The 26,961-nt window shown below is 55.9% G+C and overlaps 1 protein-coding gene across 1 annotated transcript in view; it reads right to left on the bottom strand.

The window, feature by feature from the left end:
* Lrp1 (LDL receptor related protein 1) overlaps positions 1–26,520 on the bottom strand; it is an 85,108-nt gene extending 58,588 nt beyond the window's left edge. The window contains exons 1-6 of the mRNA XM_028886217.2: positions 25,966–26,520; positions 16,311–16,433; positions 13,858–13,995; positions 11,652–11,771; positions 8,844–8,972; positions 8,490–8,753 (exon numbers count right to left, since the gene is read on the bottom strand). Of these exons, the coding sequence (XP_028742050.1) occupies positions 8,490–8,753; positions 8,844–8,972; positions 11,652–11,771; positions 13,858–13,995; positions 16,311–16,433; positions 25,966–26,035 (844 nt within the window). The 5' untranslated portion in view covers positions 26,036–26,520. The remainder of the gene's footprint in view (positions 1–8,489; positions 8,754–8,843; positions 8,973–11,651; positions 11,772–13,857; positions 13,996–16,310; positions 16,434–25,965) is intronic.
* Between the last annotated feature and the right edge of the window lie 441 nt (positions 26,521–26,961).

The raw sequence follows: 26,961 nt of genomic DNA, 5'->3' as shown, positions 1-26,961 counted from the left end.
GGGAACGTGGTATCCAGGGAAGTTGGCTGTCTGGTCACTGACTCACAGTCACAGGACTGAGGCCGGAGGGAGGGGGAAGGGAAAGCAGTGACTAGAGGCACTCATAAACGGTTTCCTCTTCAGGCCCCCTCTGGTGACCCCACCCTGAGACGCGTGGAGAAAGAGGTCACAGGAATGAGGTTATTATCCCCACAAATGCCAACACATTCCCAAACCTAGGTACGCTGTCCTCTGGGCTCCCAAGACTACCCCATCTTGGGGAGTAGGGCCAAGGAGCACGAGGAGGACAAGGCCAGAGAGGAAGAAAGCTCAGTGTAAGAGTTACAGGCGACCAGGCTGCCCCACGCACGGTTACCACAGAGCAACCAGATTAAAATGCAACCGCTGGGCCACCTCCAAAGGAAACTCAAATCCCAGAGCAGGGACCTTTCTGCGGCCCCACGCAGCCAGCCGGACAACTGAGAATCCACAGGGCTGTGTGCCCTTTCCTCGGTGGGCACTGCGGGGGTCTGGGGGGCCGCTGGCATGTATGCAAAATTCATCAGTCAAATCTTGTTTTCCCAGCACCAGCTGGCACAGATGGCCTCCTCTCCAACTTCCTCAGGCTTCCTGAGTCACTGCCCAGCCCTAGGACTGGCAACACCCTGGACCCGCTCCCCCCCCCATCCACCCTTGGCAAGAAGGGAAGAGAAGAACCCTGCAGAGATGTGTGCCCTGCTCCCAGATGCAGGTCCACAGTCCGTCCAGGCCTCGAGACGGGGTGACCGGCCTGGGTGAGGAGCCCCTCTCCTGGCTTGCATGCCCTCCCACTTCTGGGAAAGAAGGGTAGCCATGCCTGCGCTCATATATTTACCCTTGGCTGGGTTTCCCTCACCTCCCCAAAGGCCAAGCAGGGTCCCATTCAGCAGGCCGGTGAGGAGTTGGCAAGAAATGACGTCCCCGGCCAGCCTGGCCTCCTCTTGGTATTTTTGCAGCTGGAGATTATTAGTCGTAAGCAAACTCCTTTGTTATACAACCCCCACCACCACACTATTTTTCCTCTCTCCTAAAGTTCAGATTCCTCTGCCTCTCCCCACCCCCAGCAGCCACAGGCCACGACTCCCAAGCTGCGCGGAGAGGAGGTCATGTTCCTCACTGTCCATGAGCAGTCTCTGGGGTACTAGCCTTGGTCCTACAGCTTGGGGTTCAGGTGGAGCCCTGGGCTTGGGTCTACAGGAGCCGAATATTCCTGCTCCGTAAACCTAGATGGTATGGTGACGCGCATTTGTATGTAATCCCAGCACTTAAGAGGAGGAGGAGGAGGGGGAGGAAGAAGAAGGAGGGTCAGGAGTTTAAGGCTAGCCTTGGCTACATAGTGAGTTCCAAGCCCAGTAGGGGTGACATGAGACTGTCTCAAAAAACCAACCAGGGGCTGAAGAGATGGCTGGATGCTTAAATAAAAACACTTGCCACTCTTCCAGGGAACCTGGGTGTGGGTCCCAACACCTACAAGAGGTGGTTCACAACTGCCTATACCTCCAGCTCCAGGGCATCTGCACACACATGATGCACATAAACTCATTTATACAGATATATAAATTAAAAATGAACAAATAGGGGCTGGAGAGATGGCTTGGAGGTTAAGAGCACTGGCTGCTCTTCCAGAGGTCCTGAGTTCAGTTCCCAGCAACCACATGGTGGCTCACAACCATCTGTAGTGAGGTCTGGCGCCCTCTTCTGGCCTGCAAGCATATATGTAGGCAGAACACTGTGTACATAATAAATAAATCTTTAAAAAAAATGAACAAATAAATCTAAAACAACCAAAAAAAAACCCCCCCACAAAAACCCAGAGCCACTCAACCTAACTAAACCAAACCAAAACAATAATATAGCAACAACAACAACAAAAAACCCCCGAAGGGTAGAAGTTGTCTTTTGCCTTCACTGGGCTGACCTGCCCAAGCGCGACCTCCCGCCCTCCAGGGCTCTGACCTCGGGCTCCGATGGAGGAGGAGGTATCTGGTGCTGAGGGAGGAGTTTGGGGGTGGTCTAGGGGAGGGAGCCAGGACTTGAGGAGGGTGAATGAGTCAAGAAAGGAAGACCACAGCCCGATTGCGTCATCGAAAAGGACTTTCAGTTCCAGGCCCTAGAATAGACCTGGCTGGGTGTCTAAAAGTGCTGAGCGCCTCAGCAGCCCCAGCCCAAGGCTCAGCACATCCAACTCCAGTTTCTCTCCACTTCTCCATCATCCACATTGCTCAAGAGGTATTTCCTAAGTTGTGGTCCCTTTCCCAGAAACATGACCCCCAGCAGACCCCAAGACGACCCTAGCTTCAGTTACAGGATTTCTGTAAAATAAGGAGATCTGGGTGCAGGAAGGAGGGCCTCCTTAAATCTTAAGAAAAACTCCAGGCACACCCATACACCCGAGGATTACAGGACATGCACCAAGTCCCGTGATGATGAGAGACCCCTATTACTGGGGTTCTGGTCCTTCTTCTAACTTGTTCCACCTTACGTCCAACGCTCTGCTCTGCCCTGGGTTCCGCTGGGTTCCGCTGGGCTCCGAACACCTCCCAACTGGAACTATGGGCAAGTCAGTCAACACTTGTTTTCTCATCAGTAAAATGGGATGGTACATTCAGGGCATGAAGCACATGACACTACACACACACACACACACACACACACACACACACACACACACACACACACACACACACACACACTACTCCAACCAAGCCACCCTCTTCCCTAACCCAACCTTCCACCACCTCCACCAGCCTGTGGCCTCCTGACTAAAGGTGGGTAACAGGATGGGGGGGGGCATGTGTGCGACAACCGCTGTTCTTATTCCACGTCCGCTCTAAGGAGAGACCTTCCCCACAGAGGGGACCTACCCTGACTGGAAGCAGCTCTCGCTACACGGAGGAACTTCTGTATAGGAAGAAGCTCCCCCTACACAGAGGAGCTCTCTGAGCTGGAAGGAATTTAACCTACTAAAAGTGCCTGTCCCTGTCACAGGCTTCAGTGACCCCAGGAACTCCATCATGACTCCCACCTGACTGCAGATGAAGGGAGGTCAGGCCCTGTCTTTACACACTTCCTCCCCGGTGTCAGAAACACAGGTATCGATTGGCTTAACAAATATTTACTGAATACAGAGTCCTTCCTCTGCTCTCCTGGAGCCAGAACATCCTTTCCCTTCCCCTTCTGGCCTTGGAATACCCCAGGACATTGGCAGAGCACAGTTCGAAATCCCACTCAGGGATCAGGCCAGTGAGGCGGGGCTGGCAGGTCTGATTAAAGAACACGGCCTCGGTGTTCCTGTTTGCTACCAAACCCTGGCTTCAGCTCTGGCCTGCTCCACCAGCAAGTCCAGAGCTTACCCGTAACTTATCCCGGAGCACCCTTCCGACCACCCCTGCTTGGACATCCAGCCAGGAGCCTGTGGACGAAATGCCTGGATTCTGCCCTGCCTGACTTAGGGTCTCTGTGTGATTGAGAAATTCTCACTGGGCTCTGAAATGTCCATCTTGCTTAAGTTACTTCCTTTGGCTTAAAATCAGGGAGGACAGAGCTGGGGGGTAGGCTGGCTTGGGAGCCAAATTCAAGGAGACAGGGCGGGGGAGGGGGGCGGGAGGAGACTGGATGTAGGCCCAGAGACACGGGGCTGGTGCTGGCCAGGAGAGGAGGAAAGAAAGGGCTGTTAGGGACTAGGAACCAGGGAAAGGGAAGATGCCGCCAGCGTGCCGGAATGGCGGTGGCAGAGGACAGGGCGGCTGGCTAGACCTGCCCGGTATCACGACACCCTGTGGGAGGAGTCAGAAGGCCAAAGGAAGGAATGCTTCCACGTGTCCACTCTGGAAATGTGCCGTTTTGTACAGTTTATGTTTTTTTTAGAGAGGGTCTCACTCTGTAGCTCACGCTGGCCTGGAAGGCACTACTAATCGTCCTCCCTCTGCCTCCCAAGTGTCGGACCGCGGCTGTGGGCCGTGATGCTCAGCTTCTGAAGTACTCTGTAAACACATATGGGACCGAGCAGGGGTGGGGTGCTGTTTGTTTATTTGCCTTCCCCTCTAGAAAAATCACGACTCCATTTCCTGTTGTGAAACACCCACCCACTCCACCCCACCCCACCCATCTCAAAAGTTAATTAATTAGGGATGGAGAGATGGTTCAGTCAATGGAGGGCTTACTGCCTGTGCACGAGGACCTGAGTTCTATTCCCAGCATTCACTTTAAACACCTGGTTACTGGGCCGGAGAGATGGCTCAGAGGTTGAGAGCACTGGCTGCTCTTCCAGAGGTCCTGAGTTCAGTTCCCAGCTCCCACATGGTGGCTCACAACCATCTGTAATGAGATCTGACGCCCTCTTCTGGCCTGTAGGGATATGTGCAGACAGAACACTGTGTACATAATAAATAAATCTTAAAAAAAAAAAAAAAAAAAAAAAAAAAAAAAAAAAAAAAAGAAAGAAAAGAAAAAAGAAAAAAAGCTGGTTGTTAAACTGGGCGGTGGTGGTGGCGGCAGCAGGCACACACCTTTAGTCCCAGCAGAAGCAGAGCTGGGTGGATCTCTGTGAGTTTGAGGCCAGCCTGGGCTACAGAGCGAGATCCAGGACAGGCTCCAAACCTACACAGAGAAACCCTGTCTTGAAAATCAAAAAAAAAAAAAAAAAAAGCTGTTTGTTGCTGGGTGATGGTAGCGTATGTCTTTAATCCCAGCACTCAGGAGGCAGAAGCTGGTGGATCTCTGTGAGTCCAGCCTGGTCCATCTATCAAATCTCAGGCCAGCCAGGGCTACACAGCAGGATTTTGTCTCTAACCACATTTAATAAGGTGGTCAGCGCACACTGTGATCCCGGCGCCAGAGAAGTAGAAACGGGAGCGTCCCTGGGCTGGTCGGCCAGTCGAGCTGGATCCGCGACACCAGCTTCACTGAGACCTTACCATAAGGCAGTGAGTGGGGCTGGAGAGATGGCCCAGTGGTTAAAGGGACCTGTTGCCCTTCCAGAGGTCCTGGGTTCAGTACCTAGCACCCAGATGGTGGCTCACAACTGTCTGAAAATCAAGTTCCAAGGGATCTGATACCATTTTTCTGCCTCTTTGGGCACTAGGCATGCATAGACATGCATGCAGGCAAAACACTCATACATGTATTAAAATAATTAAAAAATAAGGTGGAGACATCTGACTTCCAGCCTTTACACGCATGGGCAGACACATATACATACATACAAGTGCACACACATACACGCACCAAAAAATTAATAATCAAACCACGGTATAGGAATTTTCTAATGGTAACATCAGATAAGAACATAGCTGTAAAGCTGAACTTTATAACTAGGGGCTGGAGGCAGGAGGGACCAGAAGTTTAGGACCAGTCTTAGCTGTGTAACAAGTTGGAAGTCAACCTGGGCTACACAAGATCCTGTCTTAAAAACACAGAACAAGGGGTTGGGGGTTTAGCTCAGTCGTAGAGCACTTGCTGGCCCTGGGTTCGGTCCTCAGCTCCGAGAAAAAGTAAAAATAAAAAAACAAAACAAAACCTGTTCACAGGGCTGGTGAGACAGGTCAGTGGTGAACCGAAGAGCTGGATGACCTGAATTAGACCCTCAGGACCCACACAGTGAAGGGTTCTCACATGCCATCTGACTCCCACATGGCTCCCACGGCTCCCATGTGCACGCATGCATGCACACACACACACACGAATAAAATGTAAAAAAAAAAAGAAAAGAAAAGAAACCTTTAACGACATTTTTTTAAAAGCTTGTGCATGCTGAAATGCACACCGTTTCTCTAGAAAAGGTATGACGGGGATCTTGCTGTATTGAGATGTGGGCTCCAGTGATTTCTCTGTCCTCAACTTGAAACCCACTAGTCTTGCTTCCCTTTGGTACTGGGGATGGGACGCAGGGCCAGCCATGAGCCACACTCCCGGCTCCCTTCCCTTCTTTTCTGGCCTCACCAAGCATGGCATGGGAACTTCAGATCTCCCGGTTCACTAGGTGGGTCTGGGAGGAGCCGAGCCAGTGTGACCATGGGGCTAGGGGAGATGGGTTTAGCAGTGTGCCCCATCTGAGGGGAGAAGTAATGAGGGGCCCTTAGAAGGCACTCAGGATGCAGAGCAGACCGGTCCCCACGCTTTGGGACGCATGTGAACAGGCTCTCTCACTGGCTTCCTTCCTTCTCTATATTCTATTTCTGTTTGCAGAGGTCTCTCTGAGGCAGGCTTCCCCCATCTCCCCACACCAGTAGGCTGTCCTCACTGGCTCCCCACCTCTCAATCATAAGACATACACCCCTGCCTCCTCACTCCCCCCCCCCCACTACCCTGCTTAGGCATGTCCCCAGGGATCTCACAGAGGTCCCTGTCACAGGGAAGGATGGGAGGACTGTAGGGAGAGCGGCTGGAGGACTGAGAAGGCACAAGGTCGGGGACTTTTCCTTCACCCTCCAGGGAGCTAATTATAGGACCGCAGACCCCAGCAAGCAGGTGTGTCCCTGGGCCCCTGGAGTTCCCTGACCCCAGGGCAGGCCTCCTCCTGGGGAAGGGGATGTCGTAGGGGTGGGGGGAGGGTGTTACAGAGACACTTCTGACATCCTCAACTCAGGGCCCACAATTAGTTTGTGGGATGAGAGCAAACAACCATCCTCACGGTGACAGCCAGACATCCTGGCGTCAGGGGTGGGGGGTGGGGACGAGGTAGGGAGGAAGGGAAGCTGGGGCCTGCTCGTCTCCCCTAGAGGATTTCCCCCAAGAACCTTGGTCTCTTCCAGGTTCCTGGACTCTGCCCCAGGGGCCCAGGAAAGTGCGGCAGCCCGGGGAGACGAGGCAAATCTGTTTGCCAAGGGAGGGGTATCTACCCAAGGTTACTTCCTGCTTCTGTGGGGAGGAAGTCGGGAGAATGGACCAAGCCAGAGCAGAAGTTGAGAGGGTTCCCAGAGGGTACATCATAGCCACCTACCCAGCATACCACTCTCTGGCCCTGTGGCCAGGCTGGAGAAAAGGCTGCCATGTCTCTTTGCCCAAGCAGGCCTGTTGAGCGGGACGGTGAACCGGAAACACACACTGGGAAGTTGTCTCCAGTCTCACCACACAGGGCTCCGTGAGCTGCCCACCCCTCGGGGGCCAGGCAGCTCTCAGCCCAGCACTCCAGAAGGACACATACCCAATCACAGTGGACCTTGGACACTGTAGTGCCGGGAAGCCAATGTTTGAGCAGTATCCTAAGCCACAGACAGGAAGGGCTCCTCTGTTCTCCACCATCCCCAAAAGGACCCTCGCACTCAGACCGAATCCTTCATAATTTCCTGGAACCTTTGCTTTCTACGGGAAGCCTCACAGGCCCAGAAGCAAGGAACTTATAGATCTGCTACAGGAGCTAGGACTATACTCAGCCACAGAACACACGCTTAGCCTTCGCTAGTGAGGCCCCTGGGTTCAGCATCGGCACCAGCTGGGGGGTGGGGGGGGGGCAAACTAAGAGGATCTGAAGTTCGCAACCCTCGAGCTATGTACTTTATTTTACCACAAGGCTTTCACTTCAATTTACCAGACCTGGACAGACTAGCACCAATCCATGATGCAGCTTAGGGAACCCAAGTTGAGGTAGGGAATCCTGGTCTCCTCAGGGTCAGAGTTCCAGTTCCATCTGAGGGCTGGGGGCAGATCAACCACAGCCCAGATCCTTCCCCTCAGCCCTCGGTGGCTTTTCGGGGAATGTGAGTCTGCCAGCTGCGGACTCTGTGGAAGTAGTTTTTGTTTGTTTGTGTAACAACACTGCCGTGGATCTGCACCCAGCTAGGCGTGAGCCCATCCCCTGACACCCTTCTTCGCTGTAGGGACAGCGAGCTGCGTAGGCGCGAGCCTGAATGGGAATGGCCAGCATGTCCTCAGTGCTCACGCAGCTCATGGCTCCTCCCTCAGTCTCATTGACTGCCAAGGACCGGAAACAGGCTCAGGGACTTGGCACCTACCCAGCGGTGGGAAGTCCTTTCTGGCCATACTCCTGAGGGTAAAAGTACTCCACCAAAGACCAAACCAAGCCAGGCTCAGGCTCCTCTGCCCTCTGCCACCTAACACCCCCATTCCCTGACCCTTCTCCAAATCCTTAGCGTCTTCCCCCTAGTCCTGGCTCCTGCTATATGGGGAAGCCCCTCATAGTCTAATCCACACTCCCCTTTCAAAGACGGGACAGTCCCTGGTCTCGGGAGAGTGACCATTCATGGCCCTCTCAGCCTTCCCTTCTCCACTGAGACCTCCCTTAGCCCTGGACCAGAAATGCAAAATGCCATCTAGAGACAGCTCAGAGTGTAGCAGGAGAAGAGCCATCATCGCTCTGCTCCTGCTACAAAGAGGCCTCAAGGCCCCAGTCTCCGGCCTCTGCTGGAGGCAGCCTCACTGGGCTCCTGCCCCGAGCGGGACTCCTTCCGTCTAATTTTTCCAGGCAGGGTCCGTCTCGCCCAGCTCCCCTCCCCTCTGAACGGGCGACTCACGGTGCAGACTGAGGGAGATGTTGATGGTATGCTCGTCCACGAAGCCCTTCAGGCCGGGCATCCGGGCACACTTGAGCTGTGTCTGGGCGGCACTGTCCCCGACGTGCACCCAGCACACGGTCTCGTTGGCGTAGCTGAAGTCCATGGCCGTGGTCTGTCGGGTGCTCGTGGGTGTGATGGTGGACACCTGCGCTCCGCTCAGGTAGGTGGCTAGGATGTTCTGGGAGTTGGCGATCAGTAGCACCGGCGGCCGATCTACCGGCTCTGAAGATGGGACAGACAGAGGTCAGGGGGGACCTTCTGGCTGCCGAGGCCACTATTCCGCTCCGTGGCCAGGGGGGCTGCCCTACCCACCGTTCTTGGCTTTGCATGAGCGGTTGTCCGGCTGGAGCAGGTAGCCCTCGACACAGCCGCATGTGAAGGAGCCGTCCGTGTTGGTACAAAGCTGGCTGCAGGTGCCATACACGGAGCATTCGTCAAAATCTGCGAGGAGAGGGGACAGGAGAGCCGTTATCCAGCGCGGCAAGGGTGCCCTGCGACACCGCCAGCCGGGGGACGGTTTGGTGGAATCGGTGACAGATCCGAATGTGCAAACCTATGGCCCAGAAAACACAGTTTTGGGATTCCCTCTGCTCCATCACGCCCCACGGTCATTCAGGAAACGTTTCTCGGAAAACCGATGAGGCAGGCTCGGAAGACGCGATGGCGAATTTGAAAACAGGACTACATTACTGTCTTCATGAAACTGACACTCTGGTCATCAGCGGAAGGCGGATGTTATAATAAAGGAAATAAACGGTGAAGCTTGGGTTCGAGGGGGTGGTAGAGTGGAAAATGACCAGTGCTGTTGGAGACCAAGAGCACAGCGGGGCTGTGGTGTGCGTCAGCAGCAGGGCGCCTACCTGACTTGTGCAAGGAGGCCCTGGGTTTGATCCTTAGCACTGCTCTCAAAATAAAAGGCAAGGGCCGGGCGGTGGTGGCGACGCCTTTAGTCCCAGCACTCGGGAGGCAGAGCCAGACGGATCTCTGTGAGTTCGAGGCCAGCCTGGGCTACCGAGTGAGTTCCAGGACAGGCACCAAAACTACACAGAGAAATCTTGTCTCAAAAAACCAACCCCCCCAAAAAAAAACAAACAAACAAACAAACAAACAAACAAAAAGGCAAGGAGCTGTGGAGACGGCTCAGTGGTTAAGAACACTTACAGCACTTCCAGAGGACCCGGGTTCTGTTCCCAGCACCCTCATGGTGACTCACAACCATCAGTAATGTCAATTTCAGGGGTTCCTACGCCTTCTTCTGACTTCTTGGGGGCACCAAGCATGCATGTGGTACACAAACACACATGTAGGCAAAACACTCACTCATACATGTAAAAATAAATCTTAAAAAAAAAAAAGGACAGAGGGGCTGGAGAGGTGGCTCAGCGGTTAGGAGCACTGGCCGCTCTTGCAGAGGACCTGGGTTCAGTTCCCAGTGCCCACATGGTGGCTCACAACCATCCATAATGTTATTAGTTCCAGGGGATCCAACACCCTTCTCTGTCCTCCGTGGGCACCAGGCATGCATGTGGTGCACATACATACATGTAGGTAAAACACTGATACACATTTAAAAAAAAAAAAGGGGGGCCGCGGGCGGTGGTGGCGCACGCCTTTAATCCCAGCACTCGGGGAGGCAGAGGCAGGCGGATCTCTGTGAGTTCGAGGCCAGCCTGGGCTACCAAGTGAGTTCCAGGAAAGGCGCAAAGCTACACAGAGAAATCCTGTCTGGAAAAAAAAAAAAAAAAAGGGGGGGGGGGAAGAAGGAGAAGGCCTAGTCGTGAGGGTCTGATGTACGCAGAGTGGTTAAGAACAGCCGCACGGAGAAGATGATATTTGTGCAGACTCGAGGCAGGCAAACTTAAAACAGAAAGGTTTGCATTGTTTGTGACAGAGGGAAAACTTGGGGACATCTTACTCATCAACAGGGAAATGGCCAAGTAAACTGTGGTCGTAGCGGCACGTCACAGTGGTTTTTAGTGAATGAGGTAGATCTCCACAGACTACCGTGGCGGGTGGGGCGTGGGGGAGGGGGAGGGAAAATCCCTAGAATGTACTGAGGAGTGAAAAGCACGTAAGCGATACCTACAGTGTGACATTACGTATGGAAAAAGAACACACACACACACAAGCAAGATCTACAATTAGCGTTTTGGTGATTGCAACCGAGGGCTGGTGGAGGGGTACAGCCTGCTGCTGGATTCACCTCCAGACGGAACGGGGCAGACTGGAAGAGAATTTATTAAGGAGCTCTGTCTTATCTGTAATGCTTTTAATTTTTTCTTTTCTTTTTTCTCTGTCTCTCTCTCTCTCTTTTTAAGACAGGTTTCTCTGTGTAATCCTGGCTGTCCTGGAACTCACTCTGTAGACCAGGCTGGCCTTGAACTCACAGAGATCCACATGCCTCTGCCTCCCGAGTGCTGGGATTAAAGGTGTGCACTACCACCATCCGGCTTTGATCTTTTCTTTCTTTTTCTTTTTTTTTAGAAAGGCTTTTACTCTGTAGCCCAGGTTGGCCTGGAACTCATTAATAATCCACCTACCTCAGCTTTTCAAGTATTGGAACTACAGGTGTGAGCCATACCATCTGGCTAATGCTTCAATTTTTTACAACAAAATTTGTGTGCAACCGAAAATTTTTCGAAGAGTTTTGAAAGCTCCGCTGAAAGCAATACTTAGGGCTCACAGCCACAGTATGTCTGGGCTGCCCCTTGGGCCCTCTTTTTGTCTTTTTCTCCCTCAGCCCAGCCCTGCTTCAACTCACCTGGCAGCCAGCCCCCTCACACCCCCCCCACACCCCCGCACACAGCCACGTTCACATACCTTTGCATGAGACACACACACACACACACACACCCGCACACAGCCATGTTCACATACCTTTGCATGACATACACACACACACACAGTCATGTTCACACACCTTTGCATGACACACACACACACACACACACCCCGCACACGGCCACGTTCACATACCTTTGCATGCCCCTCCCCACATACACAGCCACGATCACATACCTTTGCATGACACACACACACACACACACACACACACACACACACAGCCACGATCACATACCTTTGCATGTCTCACACACACACACATCCACGATCACATACCTTTGCACGTCTTGCCGTCTGCCTGCAGTTGGAAGCTGCTGTTGCAGAAGCAGGTGGGTCCACTGGGCGTGGGGACGCAGTGGTGCTGACAGCCCATCCGAGAACAGTTGACCCGGAGCTCTGCACGGGGTAGGAGAGACACACTCAGGCCCCCAGACACGCAGCCACCCCGAGACAGCAACCTTCCCCCGGCCCCAGTCACCCTTCAGAAGCCGCTTTGAAGTAAAGGCCACGGTGCCCGAGAGGGAGAGCACTTAGGAAGCAAGCGCAGGATTGTGCAGAGCCCAGAAAGCGCCAATGCGACGGGGACAAGGTCACACAGCCGACTGTGGCTTGGCACCCGCCTCTTCCTGCTCTGTCACTCTGGGCCATCGGTGTCACCCCCCTGCCCTAGGATGGCTTCTGGTATTTTGATAGGGTCAACAAGAAGAGACAGTGAATCTTGTCCTTCCCTGTGCCTTATGTTTGCACCCGAAGGGAGTTACTATGTCATGTCAGCTCCGACAGGCAACACAGTTGTTTCTGCCCTCCGGCCCAGAAGTGCTGTTCTAAGTCATCCTTGAGCTCCGGAGGCCTCAGAGGGAAGACCCAGAGTCCAGATGGAGGAGGAAGAGGAAGAGGAAGAGGAGTTCCTCCTTCTGCCATGACCCACTTCTCCAGGGGAGACAGAGGGGGTAAGACAGGGGCGGGGCGAGGTGGGAGAATTGCCCCCCCCAGCGACCCAATTAAGGGCTTGCTTGTGGCCAGGCGACAAGGCCACAAAGACCCCTTTGTCCAAGCTCTTCACACCCCCACCTAGGAGAAAACCGCGGAGAGGTTAAGGTGTTTAAAGCACTGAGCTCGCCAGGAGGAGCTGGGGGGAGGGGGTAAACCTCAGTTACTCTTCCTCCGCCCTCTGATCAGAAAGACTGATTTTCCAGTCTTTCACCAAGGGGGTAAATGCTGCCTGCTGTGGGAAATCTGGAAAAGAAGTCTTGTGGGTGGGCAGGCCTCTCTAATACTGCGGGAGGTGCCAAGCCAAGTTTCTTGTTTGTTTGTTTCTGAGACTAAAAAGGTATTCGAAAAGGAAGCAAACCTGGGCACACAATGCTCTAGCTACGATTGGCCACGGGGCTGAAGTTAGCCCTAAACCAACTTTCTGCGTCTCATCCCAAGAGCTCCAGATGAAATCAGCCAAAAGGAAGGAGGAAAAAAAAAAATCTCCCACAAACCCCCTTGCTCCACAGTCCCTGCTGGAGTGAAAGGATCCAGATGTGTCTCCTCCCACAAGCAGATGTTTTCTGACATGTGTATGACATATGACACTGCCCCCCCCTCCAATGACTGCCCTCCTCAAGACCTGTCAAAAGCTGCTTGCTCCAGGCCCAGACCCCGGGGCAGAAGAGAGGCGACTATTTCTCTAACAGCCGGGCCTGAAGGTTTGTCCCACATCACGGATCCCTCTTAACCCGCTACCACAGCCAAGAAGTGTGACTGGTTACTGATGTCCCCTCCTCAGTCCGAAGGGCTTTCCCATCAACCAGCTTTGAGAGGAAGGACCAGAGCAGCCTTTGGACCCCTCCAAGATTTTCAGTTCTTGAGGGATGCCTTCTAGAACTCTGGCAGGGTCAGTGAACCAGACTTGAGGTCCCTAACCCTAGCTCGGATGACAACATCTCTGTTCCTCTGTGTTCACACCCAGGAGTCATGGAGGAAAGTGTTTGAAGTAGTTCACTATTAAAAACAGAGTATAAGAACACTTCTCGCCGGGCGGTGGTGGCGCACGCCTTTAATCCCAGCACTCGGGAGGCAGAGCCAGGTGGATCTCTGTGAGTTCGAGGCCAGCCTGGACTACCAAGTGAGTCCCAGGAAAGGCGCAAAGCTACACAGAGAAACCCTGTCTCGAAAAACCAAAAAAAAAAAAAAACACTTCTCATCTAATAGTTGAGAACAGGCTTGAGGAGGGGTGACCTGTCCGAGCACACACAGCCAGAGGAAAAGTGCCCAGTCTGGCCCACAGCTGAGGCCCACAGGGCTGTTTGATCAGGCTTCCAAGCCCAAGGGGCCCACTAATTTCATTGACAAGTCTGGGCATGGGAGCAGGACAAGGTCTCATACCCACTAAAGTCCAAGGACGGTCCTTGGATGGTGAACTGTAACATCCCCCCAGATGCTGCGCCAAGAGAACATGTACCCCACGGCACAGGAGAGCGCGTGGCCCTCTTACCTCGGCAGTGAGCGCCCTCATCCGAACCATCCATACAGTCCTGGACCCCATTGCAGAGACGAGACATGGGAACACACAGTTCGGTCCCCAGACAGTTGTGCTCATTTGGTTGACATCTCTGGGCTTTACTTTGGGGACCTGGGAGCAAACAGATGTGACGGCATCACCAAGCTGCCTGAGGTAGCCAGTTAGTCATCCCTGTACTGGGTGGGGAAGGTGAAGAATAAAACCAAGATTGGCATTTCAGAGGGCCATAGATCTGAAGAGGTCTTAGGGACTAAACGGACTCTTCTAACGACGGCTTCGCCACTCACAACAGTAGCTAGGCATCTGTCAGTCATGTGAAGGGGAACGCCAGGGCCTACTGTAAACGCTCCATGCTCATGGACCCTATGGCCTTGATAGTCTATAAACCAGGAGACAGGCAGAAGCTTAAGGAAACACAGTCCCTGGCAGAGAGGGAGCTCCCATGACAGACGTACAGAAATAAACTACCTTTCCGTGGTTCTCAGAGCACAGAGCTGTGTCGGGTGAAGGCCCACGTCTAGAAGTGAGCCAGTTCACAGACACAGACACAGCCGTATGCAGTTCTCAAACACTGTAAGTGTGGTAAATTCAAACTCCATATAAAGCCAGGCGTGGTACCTTTAATCCCAGCACTCGGGAGGCAGAGCCAGGTGGATCAGGGTGAGTTCGAGGCCAGCCTGGGCTACAGAGGGAGTTCCAAAACAGCCAGGGCTACACAGAGAAACACTGTCTGCAAAAATCCAAAACAACCCTAAAGCCTACATATAAAATATATACTAGTTTTTTATATCAAACATCAAAAGAGGGCCAAGGATCTCTAATAATTTCATACAAGTAATATTAATCTACTGCAATATTTTTGGTGCATTTGATAAAAATATTCAAATTAACTTTAGCTGTTTGCTTTTTTAATGTGGCTGTTTGGATATTTCAAAACTGCATATGTGACTTATACTGTATTTCTCTTAAGCTGTATTATTCTAGACTTCTAACCCGGAGCAAAGGCCTGGTGGGAAGATCGAGAAAGGTCAAAACTTGTGGTCTACTGATAACATCCTTCTTCGTTTCCATAGCTGCCAGGAAGAGGGATGAGATAGGAAGACACCAACGGTCCCAACGGCAAGGTGTGCCTGTTCTGGTGTGGACCCCACCCGAGCAGGGAGGGGTTCGTGTGAGGCCGATGGCGTGATTATAGAGGTTCTAGGCAAGGGAGTTTCCGTGCTTTTCTTTGTGGGCGTGCGAGCCTGTCTGGGTCTGAGTGCCCCCCGCCATGACAGGTGTTTGGGCATCTGTCTGAGTGTTTCTGCAGCCACTTTTGGGAGCATCCACAAGGGCTGTGCAAACGACCTGAGCCTCTGTCTGGTGGGTGTTCGTGCCTGGAGGGGCTATGTGTGTCTGATATCGTCCAGGAGGGTGCATGTGTGTTCACACATGTGTGGAGATTCAGTAGGATAGGTTTTACGCCACGCTGAAGGAAGGGATGAACCAAAGAGTGTGACCGATCCCCAGCCCCTCCATGTGGCTTCCTCTCCTTCCAACACACAGGCCCAGGGTCAGAAACGTGGAGGGGAAAGTGGTGTGGACCACAGGAGGCCTAATTCCCCGGCGATTACCCCTCCAGGGCAGGATGCAGGGGTGAGGAGGAACCAGTAGCTTCCTTTCCACCCTAACCACTAGCCTGGATAGCCACAATAGAGGTATTAGAAGGGACACAGGGTGGAACTGAAGCTGGATGACGAGAAAAGATAGCATGCTTTGAGACCTTTGGCCAGGATTGGCCATGCAGGGGAAATACTGAAGGCAGAGACCCTAGGACTCTGGGGTCCTGCCAGCAAGTCCTCCCCCTATTCGCCCCTCTCCTGGCCACTGGGAGGGTGAAGGCTGGGTGAGGACCTTTCTCCCAGTTCAAACAGCTGCTCTGATTACACCACTTACTGGGGGCAGGGGAAGGCGGGGTGTCGGGAAGGGCACAGGGGTGGGGCTTCTGGTCCAGGGACTGAGCAAGAGCAGTGGCCTTTGGCCTGGGAGACGAGGGGCAGAAGGGTACCTGGCAGGGCCTGAAGGCCACTCACCGAGTGCCAGAGAAGCTTCAAACGTGGGAGGAAGGAAATGGTGTCAGGAAAGGGCAGCTTGGTTATCTCCTTCGTGGCGAAGGTGCTCCCCAGAGGCCACTGCCCCCCAGCCGCCCTGGGGGTGCAGCAGCCAAGGGAGAAATCCAAGGTACCATGGCTGCTCCCACCGCGCCAGGTGCTTTGGAGACGCAGGAGGGAACACTGAGCTATGTCACGGGCGGACACAGCCACAGAGCAAGGTCCATGCCAGGCTAGAGTCTCTGGCTGCTCCTATCCCAAACACCCCGCAAAAGGGAAAGAGAAAAAAAAAGCCCAGGGTTTAGAGCGTGGGGGGGCCCCGGGAAAGGAACTCACAGATCTCGGGGGCCTCATCGGAACCGTCTGGGCAGTCCTTCTCCCCATCACACCGCCAGCCCTTCGAGATACAGGTGATTTGGTCTCTGCAGGCAAACTGCTTCGGGCTGCAAGTTTTAGGGGCTGAAGGCAAGGAGAGAAAGGGAGGGGTAAGAGGAAGGACGGTGGTCAACTCGTGGACGCTGGAGCTTCCTATGCCTCCCCAGCATCAAATCCTCCACAGAGCGCAGCTATAACAAAGGGGGGAGCCTTTCCAAGGGTTCGAGGCCGTGTGTCCGGCATGCCCCTCCACCCCAGGGCTTCAGGGTCAAAGTCCGTGCCGCTCGGGTTTCGTCATCACACCCCGGCACCCCCTGACCTTGCTAACTGTGCCGGGAAGAGCAGAGGCCTCTGCTGTGTCTTCTCTTCATGTTCCTCTTGTTCCCACGGGCAGCCCGCAGACGGCCTTTCCTAACTAACCACTCTGCTTCTCTGACCTCAGGGACACTACTGACCTCTTGACCTGTCACCCCAGCTCCAGCTCCTTACCACTGGACCCCCCCCCCACGTGAGAACCCACTGTGGAGAGGCCCTTGGCACACAGTGTGGCTCGGAGATGTTATCTCGGAGGACAGCAGGGAGGATGGAGCCAGACAGGGAGGGTGGGAGAGGGTAGGAGGCTCACCTTCCACCTAACAGCTTCCCTGTTGGTCAGACCACAGAGTAGGGGACTTCCGGGTGTGTGTGTGTGTGTGTGTGTGTGTGTGTGTGTGTGTGTGTGTGTGTGTGTGTGTGTGTGTGTGCGCGCACGCGCACACGCGCGTGCGCTCCAGATAAGAAGGATCTAAAGATCACTCTCCAGCCGTGGCAGGGTCCTGGCTGGTTTGATTCCTTCTGGAGAAACTAATTCTGACGTCCCTCACCTGTGGAATGACTCTATCCACGGGGACCACCTGACTTGAATCCCCCTCCTCCCCAGTGAGGAGCTACATCACTGACAGCTGACGGGACTGTGTGCAGAGTCAGGCGCTGGGGGCAGTGATGGACCGGCTCTCTCCATCTGCGATCTCATCATTTAGTCTTCCCCACAGGACGACGCCTAGAGAGCTGCCAAGCCCCGATCTCTGGGCCAGGCCTGCCCAGGACCACACACCTGGCAAGTGACAAAACCAGGACTCAATTCAGTTCAGCCGACTCTGGTTCTCTCTCTCTCTCTCAAAGTTTTGTTTTATGTGTACGGGTGCTTTGCCCGTGTGTGTGTCTGTGGACCACGATGTTTGCCTGGTGCCTGAGGAGGGCAGAGGAGGGCACTGTACCCCCTGAAAGTGGACTTACGGATGCGTGTGCGCTGGCTTTGGGTGGTGGGAATCGAACTCCGGCCCTCTGAAAAAGCAACCAGCGCTCTTAACCCCTGAGTCATCTCTCCAGCCCCACGGCTCTAGGCTCTCCAAGACTGCAGTCCTCTCTCATCTGACGCCTTATCACCGTGTCCAGCACAGGGGTCTCTCACCCACACCAGGCAGGGATCCTGTCTCCCACCTGGATCAAGCCCATTTCTGTTCCTCTGGCACACTGGAGGCCAGCTCTGTGATAGGCACTGACTGGGCACCAAGATGGGGGCCAAGGCCAAGGACCCCTCAGGAGCCACAGTTCCTGGGGAGCCTGTACAGCACTAACTGGAACGCAGGACTGAGACCGGAGAGTAAGGAAAGTGTGTCAGGGCTCTGAAGGAGAGAGTCCAGTGGAAACACCCTCTCTCCCTCATCCCATCTCTGGCAGGGAGGACTGTACCAGGCTGATCTCCCTCATCCCCATCTCTGGCAGGGAGGACTGTACCAGGCTGATCTCCCTCATCCCATCTCTGGCAGGGAGGACTGTACCAGGCCCCTGTCTCCATCATCCCCATCTCTGGCAGGGAGGACTGTACCAGGCTGATCTCCCTCATCCCATCTCCGGCAGGGAGGACTGTACCAGGCCCCTGTCTCCCTCATCCCATCTCCGGCAGGGAGGACTGTACCAGGCCCCTGTCTCCCTCATCCCCATCTCTGGCAGGGAGGACTGTACCAGGCTGATCTCCCTCATCCCATCTCTGGCAGGGAGGATTGTACCAGGCTGATCTCCCTCATCCCCATCTCTGGCAGGGAGGACTGTACCAGGCTGATCTCCCTCATCCCATCTCTGGCAGGGAGGACTGTACCAGGCCCCTGTCTCCATCATCCCATCTCTGGCAGGGAGGACTGTACCAGGCTGATCTCCCTCATCCCATCTCCGGCAGGGAGGACTGTACCAGGCCCCTGTCTCCCTCATCCCATCTCCGGCAGGGAGGACTGTACCAGGCCCCTGTCTCCCTCATCCCCATCTCTGGCAGGGAGGACTGTACCAGGCTGATCTCCCTCATCCCATCTCTGGCAGGGAGGATTGTACCAGGCTGATCTCCCTCATCCCCATCTCTGGCAGGGAGGACTGTACCAGGCTGATCTCCCTCATCCCATCTCTGGCAGGGAGGACTGTACCAGGCTGATCTCCCTCATCCCATCTCTGGCAGGGAGGACTGTACCAGGCCCCTGTCTCCCTCATCCCATCTCTGGCAGGGAGGACTGTACCAGGCCCCTGTCTCCATCATCCCCATCTCTGGCAGGGAGGACTGTACCAGGCTGATCTCCCTCATCCCATCTCCGGCAGGGAGGACTGTACCAGGCCCCTGTCTCCCTCATCCCATCTCCGGCAGGAGGACTGTACCAGGCCCCTGTCTCCCTCATCCCCATCTCTGGCAGGGAGGACTGTACCAGGCTGATCTCCCTCATCCCATCTCTGGCAGGGAGGATTGTACCAGGCTGATCTCCCTCATCCCCATCTCTGGCAGGGAGGACTGTACCAGGCTGATCTCCCTCATCCCATCTCTGGCAGGGAGGACTGTACCAGGCTGATCTCCCTCATCCCATCTCTGGCAGGGAGGACTGTACCAGGCCCCTGTCTCCCTCATCCCATCTCTGGCAGGGAGGACTGTACCAGGCCCCTGTCTCCCTCATCCCATCTCTGGCAGGGAGGACTGTACCAGGCCCCTGTCTCCCTCATCCCATCTCTGGCAGGGAGGACTGTACCAGGCCCCTGTCTCCCTCATCCCATCTCTGGCAGGGAGGACTGTACCAGGCTGATCCCCCTCATCCCATCTCTGGCAGGGAGGACTATACCAGGCCCCTGTCTCCCTCATCCCATCTCTGGCAGGGAGGACTGTACCCAGGCCCCTGGCCAGAACCAGAGCTGAGTTCAGGAAACACATCAAGGATGGCCAGGCCCCCTTGGAGGTCCCCCTCCCTCCCTCCTCCCCTGATCCGGGAATAAAGGCCCCTTGAGGAGGTGGATAATGCTGAGTTCATTACCCCACTGGGCCAGCTGTGAGGTCTTCCCGGGGAAACAGCCCGCCAACCTAGTTAGCATGCTGGAGGCCATCACTTCCCCTGGCCAGCCAGGCCGGCTGAGGGGGGGGTGGGGGCGGGAGAGGACTGCAGTGGGACTCAGAGGCAGATGGGAGGTTTGGAGCTCAGAAGCGGCCCCTGAGACACCGGTGACACTTCTTCCCTCCCCTACCTGGGGCTGAGCCCACGCCCCAGCCTTCCCCAGGGCAGAACTCACAGCCAGGGTCTGAGGTCACTGGCTGGTCATTCTGACCTCCTCTGCCTTCCACGTCCCGGCCACGGATCCCCTCCTTTGGCCCTCACATGGTTCCCCCACGGTCCCCCACCCCCATTTTTGGCCTGAATTCGACAGAGGAAACAGCAGCTGGCAAACTCCAAAAGCTGAAATGAGAGAGATTCACAAACCAGATGTGTGCTCTTGTGGAGGGCGGGCGGTGGGGGATGGGCTCCCCTCCCTCCCTGAAAGGAAGAGGAGGGCTCAGACCCTGTCCTTCGGCACCATCTCCTCAGGCTCAGGGGCAGAGGGGTGGACGGGGTGGGGTGGGTGGGGGTGCGTGTCTCTCAAGAGAGCCCGGAGAGCAGAAGGATTGGAGAGTGATAAGTGAAAGAACTTCCTGTCAGCCACGGTGGAGAAAGCCCTAGGAATTTTGAGTGAGAAGGCTGAAGCCTGTCTTTGATTTCCTTCAGGGGGAGAAGAAGGAAAACACATAACCTACTTTGGGGCAGTTTCCACAGCCAAGTGAAGCCTCCTCCAAGCTGGGAGGGAGCTGGGGTGGGGGTGGGGGAGGAGATGTATAATCTCCTTAAAGGCCAAGCCAACCGAGATGCCCTCAGCTGAATCGTCTGCATCTGAACCCAAGATTCAGAAAATCCATTCTTGGGGCCTTCAGACGGGGAACAATATCGGCGGTGGCGGCGGTTAGAAAGGGTCCCTGCCTGCTCCCGCCCCACGACCACTGAGTGCCACACACATATCGGAAGCCCTGGGGTCCGACTGTCAAGCTGCGGGGTGTTTGCTAGTGCAGTCCCATCTTACAGAGGGGAACACTGAGAAGGAAGAGGCAGAAACACGGTTCCCCTTGCACCCGGAGGGGAACAGGGGCTGTATGGACTGGGTAGCCTCTGGGGAGGAGGGCATGGAGGACAGGGACAAGGATGGGACAGAAGAGGGCCGGGGCAGGCGGGGGAGCAGGAGAGGGAGGAGGGAGAGCGAACTGCAGGAGCACGGAGACACAGGGGCTGTCTGTTCTCAGCTCTGCCTGGAGATGTGACTGCCATGCTAACCTGGCCCACACCCTGGCCCTCCCCAGCCAGGCACCCAGCCCAGCCACGGCCCCCAGGGCCACCAAGCCGGAGCCAGGGCAGGAGGTGTGGGGTTGGGTGTGTATCCAGACACAACACAGACCCCCACCGCCTGGCTCAAGCCTTGGCTATCAGCCTCTGTCCCACTCTGGGACCTTGGGGTGGGGTGGGGACAGGAGACCAGTATGCCTGGCTAGGGAACAGGGAGAGAAGAAAACCCTGGACAGAGACGGTCTCCAAAGAGCAGGGACCTGTCCTTCAACAGCCCCTGGGGACCTCAAACATTCCTCCAGAAGGACAAGGAGACAGGAGGCAGGAAGAGCAAGAAAGTGACCCTGGGGCCATTTGGAGAGTGACAGGGTAGGGGGGGGCTAGGCTCCCTCCGAGAGGAACATTCTGTAAGGGAAACCACACGAGGAGCCAGGGAGGTTGGGGCAGGCTGCAGGAATCTGAGCTCTCCAACGTTTGGGAGCAGGGCAGCAAGGGCCTCCAGCCCAACAGAGCTTTTCCCCAAATTTTATGTATTTTGGGTGTTACCAGCGGCTCCTTCCCGCAGCTCAGTGAGGTTCAGACACATTTTTGTCATTCCTGAGTCTGGAACTCTGCTTTGCGGCCTGGGACAGATGGACAGACAGGGTGGCTTGGACCGCCGGGGGGAAGAGAAGGGTCTCCTCTTCTATCCTGAGTCAATATTGACTCAGGACATTAGCCTGACCCACGACCCCATCTTTTCCTTTCCCCACAAATAAAATCCAGATCCCCTGGAATGCCCGCGGAGGTCAACATGTCTCTCCCAAGGCTGAGTCCATGATTAGCCCTCCCCCATGCCCCACATGGCCTGTGCTCACCAGCAGGAGAGCGCTAAGCTCCTGACCTCCTTAAGTTCTCAGGAGGAAGTTCTACCACAGGTCTCACCTCTTTCCTTTCTTCCTGAAATACCCCCAATTACACACACACACACACACACACACACACACACCCCAAGTTGGTTTTGTTTGTTTGTTTGTTTTTGTTTTAGAAATATTCGCCCTGATCCCAATTTCCAAAATCAGTCAAAGGGGTTTGGTTAGAAGAGAGGAATTTGGGGGGGGGGGAGTTGGAGGGGACAGTCTGGGTCCAGGAGGGGAAGAATACCAAAGGTAAGGGGCAGGAAGGAAAGCCCGGAAGAGATGCCACTACCAAGCAGCTTTCACGATCCATCGAGGGGACCCGCAGAGAGGTAAATATGGTTGGCCCAAAGCAAGTCAGAGGGTGACTGAGAACAGAGAGTCAGGGCTGGGAAGATGGGTAAATAAAAGACGGGAACCAAGAGGGCCAGAGACAGAGAGCTTCTGAAGACCATAAGAAGATGGACAGACAGACGGCCAAAAAGACAGGAAGGGGACTAAATGCAGAGGTTGCCCAGAGGGTGACACAGCTGTCCTGGGGTGAACCCAGAGAATGACCCCTCCCTCCCCCGAGACGGAGGCGGGGCAGCGCATATCCCGGCTTTGGGAGATAGAGTCCCAACACAGTAACTTCTGACCTAAGGGAGTCCAGATTAGAGCCTGCTGCCTCTGCAGAGTGGGAGGGTGGGGGGACAGGGAGGGAAGCCCAACTCTTCAGCCTGGGCAGTCAGGCCTGGGGGACTGTCACCTCCCCTTCTCCCCTACCCCTCACCTCCTTCTGGGAGGCTCTATACTGGTGCCATGAGGCCACAGCACGGGAAACACTCCAGAGCCAACTGCTTCCTTCTCCAAACAATGCAGGATCCTGCAAACCAGGCTGAAATCTGGGACAGAACACAGGGGGGCGGGACCAGGTTCCCTGGCACAAGTCACCACCAACTCAGAGACCCTTGCATGGTCCCACTCAACAGCCCTGGGTTCCCCAAGGACAAGCAAGCTTCCCCCTACTCAGATCTGGATCCCAGGAATCCAAGGGGTGGGCAAGACCCCCAGAAGAGAATCCAGGGTGTGTGTGTGTGTGTGTGTGTGTGTGTGTGTGTGTGTGTGTGTGTGTGTGAATGAACTCTGGGGTTCATATGTGTGGGGCCAAGACAGGAAAGAGTAACACTGGAATAAGGAAGGACTTCGCAGAGGTAAGCAATGGCTGGTTGATTTGGGTTTTGTTGGTGCTGGGGGAACCGAACCCAGGGCCTCGGGCACACTAACTTTGCCCTGCCACCCACCCTGAGCTGCACCTCACCCCAGGAAGGGGTTGGAAGAGCGTGTGGGTTTGGAAAGGATCTGACCTAGGGTCGGGCCCTGGGTGGCATGGTTGGAAGGCCCCGTAAGGGAGGGACAGAGAGAACAACAAAAACAAACCAAAAGCATGGAGGACAAGACGCAAAGAGAAAGTCTTGGGAAGCTGCTGCCCCCAGCATCAAAATAGCGGCCCAGAGGAATTTCCGACGCGTGTCTGGCCTCAGAGGAGGAAGCTAGAGAGGGATGTTTAGGATCTGGGTCTGAGCAGGGAGACTAGAACCTTCTCTCAGGAAGCCAGGACATTAACACGTCCATCTCATAGCTCAGCTGTTCACCTTTGCTAGCAACTAGTAACAGGCCGGCTGGAGCAGGAGAGGAGAGGGGCAGGGAGGGAGGTCTTCCCTGAGCAGGCTGGCTGCCTGGCAAGCTCCCGTGAAGTGTCCCTTCCCCTCAGCAAGGCCCTCAGTGATCCTTCTCTCCCTTAGCCTTTTCCATCGTCCTTGGCTGCAAGTGCATCCCACTGGGCCTCCCAGGAGGATGTGAACCCCCTCACCCCACAATGCAGAGGACCCCAGTATGAGCTCCAGACACGGAGAGGAGAAAGGTGGGGAAAGGCCCCTAGAGCTATTCCTGAGAAGCAGGAAGGGCAATTAGAATCGTCAGGTAAGTTGAGGCAGGAGGCCCCTTCCCTGGAAAGCCAAGAAGGACCTTCAGAGTCTCCAGGGCCGACTCCTACAGGTCTCTCTCTCTTCCTCCCCAGGGGAAGAGTTTGGGTGTGTTTGGAGGTGGTCCCTTCCCTGGGGACCGTGTTTCTCGCCAGGGATGGAACACGGGCATCCTGTGTGCCAGGACAAATAGTCTACCACTGACCTTTACCCCCACCCTGACCGGCCATGCACAGAGCTGCCATGAACTCAGGATTTAGGGGTGCTTGCCTAGAGACGGTTAAGGAGAACATGTCAGACTCTCTCATTCAAACACCACCAATCAATCAACTTAGTGCAGCATTTGGACTCCTTGGAGTGATGCTCCCTAGGACCCAGGTCCTCCACAGGCCGCCTACTTGACTCCATCCGCCGCCCCCCCCCCGCACCCCTGCACAGGCTCCTGATGGGTCGGTCTGTCTCTGGCTTAATATTTTTTTCTTCCCGAAGTTCTTTGCCTCAGTTTCCCCTCTCCCCTCACAGGGCTGAGACCAAGAAGAAAGCACAGGATGGCGTGAGATGTGAAGGGCAGAGAGGGTGGCTGCACAGACTTGTCTGAAGGGTTTTTAGGGCACAGCCTTTCCTCCTCATAGGCAGAAAATTAGGGGTGGTAGCCAGACGAGACGGTCCCCAACGCGGCGTGACTGAGGGCCACGGACTACACTGTTTTTCTGGGCACGGCTGCTTCCTGACCCTCCTGCCCTCCTCTCCCAACTGAAACAAGTTAGGGAAGGGGGGTGGGGTTGGGGGGGGGAGGCCGAAGAGCACATCATCTGGTTTCAGAGAAAAACTTTCCCAATCCCAGCCTGGCAAGCTCTGGACGCCAGAGGAGGGGCGTCTGATGCTATGAGGCTGTTGTCCCCCGTCGGAGGGTAAACCTGACAGGAAGTAACAAAATCTCACCCCTTCTCAAGTTAGGGGCCCAGCCCAGCTCAACCCCATGACCCCAGCGTAAAGCTTGGGCAAGTCTTGAACTGGTGACTCACAGCAAGAGGAAAAACAGCTGGCAGAAAGAGGGGAGAGGGGGCCACACATTTCCCCAAAGAGCCCAGCAGCTCCAGCCTAACTGGCACATCAACTGTCTGCAAGAGGATGAGGCAGGGCTGGGCGTTTTAAACACATTTCACTAAACGAGCGGGAATTGGGGTGTGGGTGCCTAAGTCATAACCCCCATCCAGCCTCCAACTCTCCTTCCAGTCCAAACTGTGATCAAGCCGGACATGGGCTTCCTCTGAACCCCCTCCCCAGCATTCCAGGCCATCCTCCAGTCCCTTCCAGAATGATGACATCTGATTTTTTTCTTCTCTCTCTCTCTCATCTCAAAGCTCCCAGGAATTAAGAAGGGAGATTCAGTCGAGAGCATCACCAGACGGGCCCCCCCACCTCTCCGTCCCTCAACCCTGGCCACTGACAGAGGCCATCAGAGGGGAGTGTGCTCACTTCGGAACCCAGGCAGGCAGGCAGCCCGGGATTCTGGACCCAGGCCTCCATGTCTGGGATGCAGGGCTCATTCCACACCCAAACAGGGGGCCCTCCCTCTCCCCACCCACAGCTTTCTCCGCCTGCCTGCCTGCCTGCCTGCCCTCTGGCCAGCAGGGCACCCCTAGCCAGCTCTGCCTCCCAGCCTTCAGAGTCCACCGCAAAAGGCCCTCCGCCCCCTTTTGCAGTGGTACACAGCAAATCCGGATTCCTTCACAATTCAGACTGGGGGGGGGGGGTTGTGGGAGGGTGGAGGATGCAGGGGAGGCAGAGGCCCTCCCCTACCAGAAATAGGAAGAGAAGGCCTCTCAATCCCAGGATCAGAAAAAGGGGGGAGCCCTCCTTCCTTAGCCAGGCCTCTGGTCTTTGTCTGAGCTGGGGGGCCCTGGAAGCATCATTTGTCCCCGGCTCCCATCCCCCAAATCAGACCCCATCCCCGCCCCCAGTCAGGCCCGCTGCTGTGTCAGCTGGACCGGGATAACAAAAGGCACCCCCTCCCGCGTCTCCCTTCCCCATCCAGACGCAGGAGTGGGGGCTGGGAAGGGGGAGCCCCCCGGGCTCCAAGGGGGCCCGCGGAAATCTCACTCACCATCGACAGAGGCTCCGGCGACCATCGCCGAGAGCAGGGGCAGCAGCAGCAGCCACGGCGGGGTCAGCATGGTGTGGGCCGTTGCAAGCAGCAGCCCCCGCCCTCCGGTCCTCTTACTTCTCGTCCTCGTGTCCCCCCCCCCAATTGGGGGGTCCCCCTTTATCTTCCTCTCCCCGGGCTCTTCTATTCTTATCCTTTTTCCTTTAGCCAAGCGGACCAGGGGCGTAGGTGAAAAGGCACAGTTCCGCGCCCCTCGGGAAGGGCCTGCGGACGCGGGTGCGCCCCCCCTGCCCCCCAAATTCGAACCCTTCACCCGGGCTCCACTCCTCGCTCCCTTTTCCCCCTCCCCGGGGCGAAAGCTCACAGCCCCATCTCGGAGCCGCCTCCGGCTGCAAAAATGCACAATTGGGAGGAGGCGGGGTGGGGGGTGGGGGGCGTGGACCCGATGGGGGGGTGCCTTGGGTAGGGGCCTGATGGAGAACTGGGGGCTCCCCCGTTTCCGCCTCCTCAGTGCACTGGCCTGGAGCTCGCACCGCTGTTCCCCTGGACTGAAGTGCCGCGGGGGGGGGGGAGGAGGGAGGAGAGGAGAGGAGGAGGAGGGAGGGGGTGCCGAGAGGGGGAGAGGGAGGGGTCAGGGAGAGGAGGGAAGGAGGGAAGGGGCGGGGAAAGAAAAAAAAGAGGAGGAGGGGGGGGAGAGAGCGAGCGAGCGAGCGAGCTACGCGGCAATCCTGGGAATGCGCATGCGCTGGTTTGGCGCGCTGCCCTGGGGAGGGGGAGCCGGAGGCGCGACCGGGGCCCCGGAGTTCTGGGAAAGCGGACCGGGAGTGGGAGTCCCCGGGGCGCCCCGTCGCCCTCGGGCTGCGCCTGCCCTCCCGGCGCTCCCCGGAGCCGGAGGAGCCCGGGGCGGGAGGATGGGGTGAGGGTGGAGCGCAGCGGAGCCCCCGCGCCCCTTCGGGACTCAGGGTCACACCCCAGGACTTCAGATCCCCCTCCGTG

This window comes from Peromyscus leucopus, chromosome 18 (genome assembly GCF_004664715.2).
Source record: "Peromyscus leucopus breed LL Stock chromosome 18, UCI_PerLeu_2.1, whole genome shotgun sequence".
Classification (NCBI taxonomy): Eukaryota; Metazoa; Chordata; class Mammalia; order Rodentia; family Cricetidae; genus Peromyscus; species Peromyscus leucopus.
The sequence above is the reverse complement of the archived record's forward strand: the minus strand, read 5'-3'. Positions and strand labels throughout refer to the sequence as shown.